Source organism: Mercenaria mercenaria, chromosome 15, assembly GCF_021730395.1.
Source record: "Mercenaria mercenaria strain notata chromosome 15, MADL_Memer_1, whole genome shotgun sequence".
In the NCBI taxonomy this organism is placed as follows: domain Eukaryota; kingdom Metazoa; phylum Mollusca; class Bivalvia; order Venerida; family Veneridae; genus Mercenaria; species Mercenaria mercenaria.
In genome coordinates, this window is record NC_069375.1 from 663,296 (window position 1) to 675,650 (window position 12,355).

Consider the following 12,355-nt stretch of genomic DNA (forward strand, 5'->3'; position numbering starts at 1 on the left):
GCCCCGACCTGGGATCGGACTCATGACCCTACCATCCGTAGACCAGCGCTGTCCCTACTGAGCTGAGTGGGTGGACTATGGGATAGGAAGAGACTCTGAAAAGTATTCAACAGCATACATACAGGGAAAAATGATTTTACCATACGCATCCATGTTTGACAAATAATAATTATTCACCGTAACAATTTTCTTAAAAGGGCCTTTTAAGAAAATTGTTACGGTGAATAATTTGGCCAGTTTAAGAAAATTGTTATGGTGAATAATTATTATTTGTCGAACATGGCAGGGTATGTTTGGTACAATTTTCTGGGTCTGCTTTTTCTGACAATATATACAAAGGAGACCATGAATGATCACTGAAACACTTTGTGCTCCGATGACCAAAAAAAAAACAACAACTGTACAGCTAAAACTAGAGTGGTCACAGGAGTGACGAATTATACCCCCACAATATGGTCTTGTCATAGAACTAAGCCAATGTCAAAGCCGAACTTGCTTGACCTTTGATCTACTGACCTTAAAATCAAAAGAGGTCATCTGCTGGTCATGATCAACCTCCCTAAGAAGTTTCATGATCCTCGGCCCAAGGTTCTCAAGTTATTGTCTGGAAAAGGTTTGTTTGACCTACTAACCTCAAAGTCAAGCTTGACCTGTATTTTATCATGTTACACCAGTGTACAAAAATTTATGGTCCTAGACACAAGCGTTCTCAAGTCATCATCCGGAAACCGTTTAACTGTTCCGAGTCACTGTGACCTTGAACTTTGACCTACTGACATCGAAGTCGAACTTGACCTGTATTTCATAATGTTACATCTGTGTACCAAAATGTATTATCCTAGGCCAAAGCGTTCTCAAGTTAACATCTGGAAACTGTTTAACTGTGCAGGGTCACTTTGAACTTGACCTACTGACCCCAAAGTCGAACATCAACTGTATTTTCTGATATTACACCCGTGTACCAAAAATTATTTAAATTGGTAAAGCCTTTCATGAGTTATCGTCTGGAAACCTTGAAAACCAACGGACCGACAAGCTCACTCCCATATACCCCCACATCAGTTTTGTGGGCCCAGGGGGTATAACTATCAAAATGTGTCAAATCATCCTTTGAAATAAGCTGGGTCCATGCCAGGATTTCACATCTGCATCAAGTATAACGAGAAATACAACGTTTAAGAATTTCACAGTTTACTACATCAAAATCACAACAATGTTGTAGATTTATATGTTTCCATAAATCACAGTTTGACATATAATGTTATAAAATATACAAGATAATAAGGTAATAACATTCTGAAACACATACCTTAATTATATACAAGGGAGCTATTGTGGCCAATATTGATCATCTATGTACATAAACAAAAAAGTTTCAAGAAGATCCAAACAAATGGGACTTAAATCTAGTGACCCACATTAACAGCTATGTAACCATTTAGGAAAGTGTTAGAAGTTTCAGAGCAATATATCAAAACTTTCAGACAAAATATGGAATGGTATGCGAAATTTAACTAATTTATATGTCAAAAAATTGCCATTGCTGAGCTCAAGTCCTTGTCCTAGTTATGTAGGTTAATAAGTGGTAAAAGTTTCAAAGCCATATGATTAAAAGATTAAGCAAAATATGGACTGGTATGAAAATTCTAACTTTTTATCAAGTCCAACAAGAGTGTCAGAATGTCGCAATTTTATGCCAGCCTACATCAAGTCCAACACGAGTGTCAGAATGTCGCAATATATGCCGGCCTACACTAGCCAATTGTAAAAAGTTATACAAGTTATTTATAGTACCAACAAAGAGAAGTTAAATCCTAAAGTAGATGCCCACGGGCAACATGTCGAGCCCGCCAGCTGTCTCAGTTCACACAAAAATCCTTACCAGTAGAGATAGGTCAAAATACACCTCAAAATTGGATGTAACATGCATATTGTACTACAAAAAGTGGTCTTGATTTTTCCCTACGACCAGTAATAAAAAAGTTACAATATAAGCTATTTATAATAACAACAAAGGGAAGTAATTCCAGCGTGTTGCACATGACATTCCGTCTCATGATGGTGAACAATTGTGCCAAGTTACGTCAAAATTCCTCCATGCATGAAAAAGAAATGCTCCGGACAAAGTCATTCTTGTATCTGTCCTTTGACCTCTAAGTGTGACCTTGACCTTAGACTTAGGGTCCTGGTTCCTGTGCACGACACTCCGTCACATGGTTGTGAACATTTGTGCCAAGTTACAACAAAATCCCTCCATGCATGAAGAAGAAATGCTCCGGACCAAGTCATTATTGAATTTAAACTTTGACCTCTAAGTGTGACCTTGACCTGAAGGATAGGAACCTGCGGTTTGCGCAACACTCCGCCTCACTGATGTCAACATTCATGCCAAAAATAAACGAGATTGCTCCATGCATGTCAAAGTTATGTTCCGGACAAACAAATCCGGATGGACGCACGCACATACACCGAACGGCCATTTGGACAACTATGTCTTCGCTTCCGCAAGCGGGCTCGAAAAAAAAATATTCTATAGAACACAAGTCCAAAATACAGCTAAACATTTTAACATGCATGCTGCACCACAGGAAAGTGGTACTGATTTTTCGCTACAGTCAGTAATAAAAGTTACAATATAAGCTATTTATAGTAAAACAAAAGTAAGAAAGTTTGACAACATGGTTGCGTCATTGTTGTGAACATTTGTGCCAAGTAACATCAAAATCCCTCAGAAATACTCCGGACAAAGTCATTCCTGAATTTGAACTTTGACTGCTATGTGTGACCTAAGACATATTGACCTGGTTTTTGCTTGCGATAAAAGTTTTAAAGCTAAATGTCAAGCAGTTTGCCGATAGGCTACTCGAGTCAAGTGGCTGCTTAATACAGGTGACCAACAGGGCATGTTCAAAAGTATTCATATAAGAATAAATGATTCAAACATACATAAAGATGAAAATTTACACTAGAGAAACATATTTACAGTAAATTGTTCCTAAAAGTATTGCTTTGGACTTTTCCAACAACAAAAATCATATCATACTACTTAAATTTAGATTGATGTTACAGACATACTGCTACTAGGCAGTTCAATCAACTACCTATAAAACCTGTCACGAAAATAAGCCAGACTGATGTAAATGTAAGAAAGTCTAATTGAAAATAGTGATTATATATACATTATATACCAAAAACAAGTATTTTGTTTAGTCTAGTCATTGTAATTCTGCATGTTTGATAAACACCACATCATTTATAGGAAAACACAGTACTGGTAAAACTGGCATATGGAAAGGAAAACAAATCTTTGTAAAGCATGATAGTGTGTACATTATCTGGTGTTTTCATTTACACAAGAGTAACATGAATTTCTAACCTTGACATAAGTATGTCCATACAAAATGTGGACACTTGTAATATTTCCTATGACATTAGATCTAATGAAAACTGGCAGAGCTCATAAATCAGAGGCAAATATATGAAAAATATTATCAATGATCTATACATTTTATGTGACAATATTATATGACAATATTTTCATTTACAACTGTGAAATGGTTACACTACAGAAATACAGTCCGGTTGTTAACAGTTCCTACTGTAAGTAAGTTCCTCCAGAATGCTACAGCAGGCAAATGTCGTCTGTTTTCAGCTGTATGCACTATGCATTTAACATAACTAATGATTAAATCTAGATATCCTGTTTTGAATTAACTCAGTCTTTGACTGCTTGTACGGGGTGCTCTGTACTAATGGAACTGGGCAAACTCTACTTCCGTCACCTGCACTGGGCCATGAAGTTTCATCTCGTAGTCGACGCTCTAGTGCAACACTGTGGGTCTCTGCGGTTTCCCTGCAGAACAGAACTTCTGCCATCAATTCATCTACATAATATGTAAAAGAAGATATTATAAATTCATCCGCACTAAACATGTTTACATGATCATAGGAATAGCATTTGATAAAAAAACTCCCATATTTAGAACTGAAAATGCAATGACAGCTCTGGTTGTTAGTGAAAGAAGCTAGTCAAAATGTCATAGCATGTGGGTGACAGCGGTCAGCTGTGCTTGAAATAAAGCAATATGCATGGAAAGAGTTACGGTTCTTGGTCTTCCAAGTCTGCTACTAATGATAATTTCAAAGCTTAACCAAAGTCAACAATAATAATACTTATGTTTCACAAAAGGTGATTTAAAATGTGTTTGGTCTCTGCAATGCTTTGATTTCTTTTTTAATGCCCTATACATGTTTACTGTGTATGCATAGTCTTTTATCTGATTTATAGTAGTACTGATAAAACATCAATTTACATACCATAAGTCATTTCAACCTTGACCTCTTTAGCAAAACCTGTGTCCCGACCTTTAGGATATGATACCGAAAACTGCAGTGATCCATCTTTCTTTGTTGCTTGTGCTCGGTTGGCATTTTCATTGAAGTGAAGGGAGGCAATGCACAACCTGTAAAAATGTATTCTCATGTTGTATCAAAACTACTATGACTGTTCTTGCTTTGGCTTTTTTCATGTTTCCTTATATAAAATTTTATCATATCTATGAGCTTTCTATTTAAAAATTGAAGTAAAATAAAACTCATATTATATTTCTAGATGCACCTATGCATTCGGCATTGCTGAACCAAAACAACATTTATACCCCTAGCTGACAAGTATGACCTAAGCTCTTGATATGAATTTTTAAAAAAGTCTCTCTTGTTTTATAGTAGGCAGAGAATTTGGAAATCAGTCAAACAAATGTAACCTTTCCCATCTTTCCTTCACTTCATGAGTTGCTTAATACTGACAACAGCAATGCATCAAAAATCCTATTCTTTACTGAAGTTTATTACCATTTATCACATGTTTGACGTCACGGGAGTTTAATAACACTAGTGTAATAAAGCTTCGACATCAACGTCGTTTATTGTATAGGAGACGCTGGACATACTGACTTGTTTATATAGTAAAACTAAAGAAAGTAGATTTTTTGATGTCTTGACAGGAAAGCTAATATGTGATAAATAGGATGTAACATGTGTGACTTTCCACATTCAATTTATTAAACTTGTTGAATAAAATTGATGAAATGCTCGGCAGAGCCTCGCATTTCATTATTTTATTCAACTTGTTTTATAAATTCAATGTGAAAAGACACTCATGTAATATCCTCTATGTATTACATATTTTAAGTTCTCGAAAAGCCACGGAACCTTGCTTCCATCTGTGGATGGTCGTAATGGACAAACTTGGGAGCAAATTGACAGACAACTTTGTGGAACGCTTCTAAAGATGATGTCTGCTCAGCCGGTGACAACTTGCCTATATCTTTCAACAAGTGCTTACTAGCAACTATTTTTGATGTCTCCTGATAGGGTCTATAACCTTAAAAACAAAGGAAGGCAATACGAAACTTTAAAACATCAAGTTGCTGCTGAAGCCTTCAATACACCTGCTTGTTTTGTGTAGTTTTCTTTTCCAGCAGGTCCCTATCACTTTTGACTCCGTGACATAATACTTTTGACATATAAACAGGGCATGTATTGCATGGTAGTACACAATTTCATAAATAAGTTGTGTTTTACGGCAAAGCGGCACAAAAACGTCATATATCGACAAGGTACACAGTTTCAATCTTTGTTTGCCTATAATAAACCGTTATGGAGTTTACACAGATTTTATACTCTGCCCAGAATATGGTGACCTTTAAAAATTTATTTTCCTATTGAACAGAAGCATTCTTGTTTACAAGTTATTTAACTTTAAAATATTAATCAAGTTACCTTTTGCGACATGCCACACATCAAACCAATGTGTAATTGTTGGCTGCTCCTCCCTCATGTATTTTTTCACTTGCACATGCCTATATGTAACAAGGTGAGATACACGGATACCCGCATCTGACATATAACGTAAACAACGCTTTAATCCCTCTAACTCCATCCAGTACGAGTTCTTCACTTCTTTACTCTATGAAAGAAAATGAAATGTTAAAACGTGAAAAATTGAAACAAATATATATATTAACACTCTTCCGTTTGTCCTACAACCTTTAGGCAGTAACTAAAATAAATAAATCAGATTTTTAGATGTTCTGACATATTTACAACTAAGGACTCTCAGGTATTGCATACAGTTATATTTTATTACACTATGCGTTATAATCTCAATATTATCACACTGACAGTCAAGAACAAGATTCTGGTAAGTGCCATTTTTAACAAACGTTAAAATAGACGCTGCCTCTAAAAATTGTTTTTGTGGTAAATTAAACAAATATAAATTACAGCAGTAGTGAAATATTTAGCAGAATATGATTAATCATGTGAACTGTACATGTACCTAGACAAACATGCAAACGACATGATTACCTGCACTAACTGACAATCCAGTATCTTGTTTGTATTTTGCTGTATGTCCAGTCGAATCACACCGTGCATCACCACCTAGTTTAACTGTTCTACCAGCTTTACTAATTGCGTCAGCCAAACGAGCTTGGTGTGAGGTCCATACTGACATTACACTCAGCACATAGTAAATCCTCTATATACACTGAATGCGCGTTCACAAAAAGTCTGTATTCCAGCAAAGGCCATCATTTTAAGGGCCTTACCTGGGCTCAGTCCCGAGAACAGAATTGCGACACCTAGAATTAAATTCCCAAATGCCATGCTACCGGACATTGGCTGACTCGACCACTCCTCATTTTCAACACAAGTGGAACACGTTGTTGTGACTTTTAAGAAAGTACCACTGACATATTTTTCTATGATCAATTCTCTATTACATTTCCTACAAAGCCTGAACAACTTGTCTAGTTCTGTTTCAAACACAATGAATTTTCTCTCCTTAGCTTCAATTACATGTTCTTGCTGAAAACTTTGCTCACTTAAAGTACTGTCATCCAGTGGTAGCCATTCTGGGTCTTCCTTCGATTTGTAGGAGTACATACTACTGTGTAATGTAGAGTTCATATCATGCCTGTCTGCTTCTGGTACAGAAAGAACCACATCAGTCTGTACTTCTCTAGTACACATTTTGGGATTTTCTTGGACAGCTGCATGCTTGCGTTTCTGTTGAAAGAAAAAGAGAGAGAATAATAATAATTAATGGTCATAACTCTAGAAATAGTAGCCAAATGAAAATTACATTATTTACGGTTGTTTTCTCACGAAGGTTCTTAATCTGAGAAACATTCAAGCATATATTCTATCAATAGTACTTCATCAAGCATGTTTATCAGGCTAATAATGTTGGAGGAGGTGGGCATAAGACAGTTTTCTATATATAGCAAAACTATCAAAAACCATAACTGTGGTAAAAATGGTCGCAGAATAACGAATATATCCTTTTTTATGGTCATGTGCACATCAAGCTTATTCATTTGTGAATGTTTGAATCAAATTCGGCTAATAGCGTGGGAGGTCGATGACGCAAGATATGGGGCCACACAGACAGCAGCAATGCTATATGCTCCACCCCGACACATAAAAGCAGGGGAATAAAAACGTAAAACTTACAACAGGGTTATATGGAACCTGGCACTGCACAGAAAACATCTCAGTCTTCTTTTTGCTCTTACATGTACTCACACCCGAAGATATCTCATCTACTGGTCCGTTGGAAGTGCCGGCTATTTAAAAATAAAAAATAAAAATACATCTTATATCATAAAACATGTATTATGTTTGAAAATAAGGCCAAAATTAAAAATATGTTTGTTTGCTGTCTCCCTACCTACCCACTTAAAATTCTGCTTCAAAAAGTAGGGCCGGGAGACAGCAAACAAAGACTTTTTTGAAATGTGGCCTAATCTTATTTTTTGAAGGATAATTGTGATATTTGTTTTGGGTAGTCAATAATCCAACCACCCTTTCTTACCAAGTTAACATTCTATTTTATATTCTATTTGATTTTCACGTAATTATTTAGATTTGTTTGAACATCTGTACATATTTCTAACCGGACATACTATGAGACAATTCTCTATGTATATTTATGGTAGCGTTTTTGAAGTGTGTGATTCCAATTTATGTACAGGGTTGTCTCCATGTAAGTGGTACATTACACCAAATACTATGTAAAAATAATGATAATACACAATATTTCAGCGCGACAACACTATCTGGTACAACATATTTAGTTTTTTGTTACATGTGTTTTTCTTCAGACTGTGCTGCTACATCTGTAATTATTCAGGAATTCAGGAACAAAGGTACATTGTAATGAAAATACAGCATTGATCAGCATTTTTGCACAAATCTTGATAGTGTAAGATTTCCATTCTGTTGCAATTCTCAATAGGAAACATCCTCTTCAAAAAGATAAGAAGTGTCTTTATTTTTGCCCTATTGTAAACTTTGTGGTTTTAATTTTGAAAAGTCATGTTGTTTTACTCTATGAGCTGCTTATTCCAAAGATGACCTCTTCAAATTTAACATCAGAATTTTTTCTCATTAAGTCATAAATGAGATATGCAACACAACTAATAAGATTTAAGACGATTATTATCTGACTGCATCTCAAGTGATTGAATCAAGGTTAGAGGGTCACTTTTTAAATCGGGTAAATAAATTATAAAGACTAATATTCATTATTGTGAATAAATACATTGAGAACTCTGACAACCATGTTCACTCACAGCTTCGTCATTTCCGGTTTTTCGAGCCACATACTCAACCTGAAAACCATAAACATCAAGTTGTCTTATTTTGTTATCAGAATCCACAATAACTAAAGGTAAGATCTGCTCGACCATTTTCATTGGATCCTTACATGCTCGCTGAAATGTTCTGATTTGAATCAGCATGATCATGATTGACAGTATTTGTTCTGGAACTTCCGTCATGTCTGAACTTAAACATGCATAACAATTTCTGATTGGGAATCATTTGGGAGCGTTTTCTTGTACATGTACAAAAACCGATGTCTAACAGTTATAATCATATCCTTGGTAATAAATTCATGTAGACATGGAACATTTAATTTCCGTGCTGACCTTTTTTGAAGGTATATCATTCGAAAACATTATTGGCAGTGGCTAGCAGTCCGGTAATCAATATGGATTAAACGGTATTTACAAAGAGGAGACTAAACTAAAAAAAAACAAAAAAAAAAAAAAAAACGATAGACGATACCTTACTTGTTCTCATATATCGTTTGTCGTTTTACAGAAATAATCCCGGGAAAAATACAATACATAAATGATAAATAGCAATTTGCATCCCGTAATTGGAAACATTTATCAAATTCCAGTTTTTTCACGGGACTGTCGGATTAATTTAATGCTTGAGTAAACAACTACCGTAAATTGTTTTTAAAATTTTATATTCAAATTTACATTGGAGCCAAGCGAGTATTAATTATAAATAAACGCCAATAATTAAAATCATAAAATCAAACTTGTACCAGCAACTTCAAGACAACTAGTCTAAGCTTTTACCAGCAATTACTTTACCCACTGGTGACATATGTGTGTATTGATTACCAGACCTCAGGACTCCGGGTCTTGAGCCAGAGATCCTGTTACCAGACGCCTGGTCACTTCAAAGTATAGGCCAACTAATTTGACCCGATCTTAGGATATATCGAGATATTTTTTTCATATGGGCAATATCCCCACTCGCGTCAAACACTCGAAAAACCAAAATAGTGGCAGCAATTTCGAATGAAATTTTCATCGCTGCTGACGCTTTACATGCAATATGTTGAAATGCAGATTATTTCACGAATTGGCCATCAATTCAATTATAGTTTATCGAAAGGTGATTCAATTCCGTTTACCATGTATACACAAAAATATGCGCAAGCAATAAAACCAATAATTTTACATGAATGTGTATTGTGATTTATCCTCCATTATTTTGGTCCTTTAGTTTAGGCAAAGAGCTATAAAAATAAATAGATCGGCAAATTGAAAGGCATATAGAGCAAATCTCGCCAACATCCCGTGACTACTGAATGAGATCTCGTTTACCAGAAGTGACGCGTTCTCCATGCGCTATTTTGTATGCGAAAGCAATTATTCATCGGTAAATTAATTATCACCGTATGACCACGCTTCTTTTGATGGTAAGAAACGTGTACTTTGTGTCTTAAGACTATTTCACATTAAACTAATGTTGTTTTAGAAGCTAACATGCATTTTAAATGTAGTTTTAAAGGTACAAATTCTAACTCCATGCTCGCCGATGTTTGTTTTTACTAAGATAACGCCGATTCACGCTCTGACACGAGATCACGCGAGATTACAGCCAGTTGCCATTCTGTGTAGTTTATACTTCTTTGGTTTAGGGGTAAACTTAGATTGGCAGTCACTAATATTCAACAATCTGAACGTCGAATTTTTTTTTACTATGTAATCTGGTAATATTTTCTGCTATTCAGAGGGAAATCAATTGTTCATATTTATCAAAATGAAGTAGTAACACTTCTTAAATATCTAACGAACTGTGAAGGAAAAATATTTACCTCCAATGTTTTTCTCTTTTTTACTTCTGGTGCAGAATCATGCGGAACGGTTTGCGACTCAACTTTTCGCTTTGCTTCCGAAACTGAGGTCACTAATGAAGGTACAGATTCTTTCCTTAGTCTAACAAGACATGAGGTCTGTCCCACTGATTTAAGAAGGGCTGGACTCCTTTCAAACTGTTTTTCGTCGAAATGAAGTTCACATATTCTTGCCGACTTGGCAACTTCACTTTTCCCAATGAAATTCAACCACTTTGTCCTTAGATCTGGTACCTTAGGAAACGAATGGAGTGAAATTCCATTCCTGCGAGTCGCCCCACAGCCTTCAACAACACATTTAGCCATTAATTTCCTAAATTATTCAATTTTTCCACAGAGTTGATCAGTAGCGATAGCGTTTCCCGTAAAAAAATACAATATTAAAGGTCGCATGATACGTTTTCGGCCAATCAAAGAGTATGAACAGATGACGTCATCTGTGCATGGTCAAGGGAAGTAAGTCAGTCAGGATTTCTCGCACCTGGGCACGACAGCAATAAAAATGTCATTAAAAGCAACAAAAATAAAAACGCATGATCTGAATTAAGCTTTTTATTACATTATCATGCCGTGATCAAAAAATATGTTAAAATCAGTTTTTTTTTTCATTTTTTCGATCTTATGACCTTTAAAGATCGTTCTTCTTCTTTTAAAGCTCTTTCCTTTTCTAAACGTTCCAACTCAAATAGTCTTTTCTCTTTTGCCTGTTGTTCCTCATAATGCCGTAACTTCTCGGCCTGTTCAAGCTCAAAAAGTCGTTTCTTCTCAGCTTCCTGAGCCTCAAACCTACGCTGTTCATCATCATGACGCCGTCTTTCCTCATCTCGTCTCAGCATACGCTCCTCACGTTCAGTGTACTCCTTTTCTTTTCTATCCACATAATCACTCAGCTCTGTACCCGAAAAGCTCATTCGTTCACCCATCGCTACCCATTTATTGTATCTTGAAACCTTAACTTGGAACTATCTCTAAAGCTCAACTATATGTGACTCAGACTATCTTCAGTCACAGTGCTTTCTGGTAAACCAACAGAACGTTAAAACCACTAGTCTCTGTACCTCCTTGGATATAGGTCCGGACGAGCCCCCAAATTGTCAGGATACTGGTTATATGACCCAGAGAAGTGCCTACGCCTTTAGTATCTTGAACAATAGTTTGGGTCCATTCGTTAAGGTGACTATGTCTTAGACTAGCTGACAAACGATGTCGAATGTCCTTTGTTAAAACGTAAAGCCGGTGAAACCAAATATCTCAGATATAGAATTTTCCTCTGGCTACCTTGCCTAAATGATTCGTGTACCAATGATTCGTAAATGATTTTAATTATGAGCTAGACAATTTCAAGGATCAAGCAAATCACTAAATGTTTCAAACTAACAATTTTCAATTAGCTCAAACTCCTTTAGGCTGGAGACTCTATGCTTGACTGGTCTTTTTGTTGAAGTTCCCGTCAGACAATGTCTTTGAATCAACAACATACGAGTCCTATCGCATAGATGCTTGGCCTCTGTCCTCTCAACTCTATATGATTGCCCTGACTCCTGGATGCTCAGCGCCTATATGCTATCATATGTAGCATTCAACTACCATATAGGTATATCCCCGATGCCTTGGCTGTACAATAACGCTGAACCGTCGATAAGCTGGAACTCTCCTACTATCTCAGTAGATTACCAAACTCTGGGTCTCTGTCTCAGCTTTCCGATGCTCAGCCTATATCTGCTATCGTCTATAGCATTAAACTACCCTTAAGGTAAAACTCCTATGCGCTGGCCCTATAGCTCGAAACCTTGTTGAAATTCTGCAACTCTTCTTTAGTCTATGAAATTCCAACTTCTTCTTTTTAAT

At 36.2% G+C, this 12,355-nt stretch overlaps 1 protein-coding gene across 1 annotated transcript; it reads right to left on the reverse strand.

Annotated features, from left to right (window-relative positions):
• Positions 1 to 20: 20 nt before the first annotated feature.
• On the reverse strand, positions 21 to 6,517 carry LOC123559362 (uncharacterized). Its single transcript, XM_045351092.2, has 6 exons — positions 6,380 to 6,517; positions 5,782 to 5,968; positions 5,212 to 5,383; positions 4,318 to 4,463; positions 3,769 to 3,893; positions 21 to 95 (listed from the first exon to the last, which is right to left on the reverse strand). The coding sequence occupies exons 1-6, from the start codon at positions 6,515 to 6,517 to the stop codon at positions 21 to 23; spliced, it is 843 nt and encodes a 280-aa protein (XP_045207027.2).
• Between the last annotated feature and the right edge of the window lie 5,838 nt (positions 6,518 to 12,355).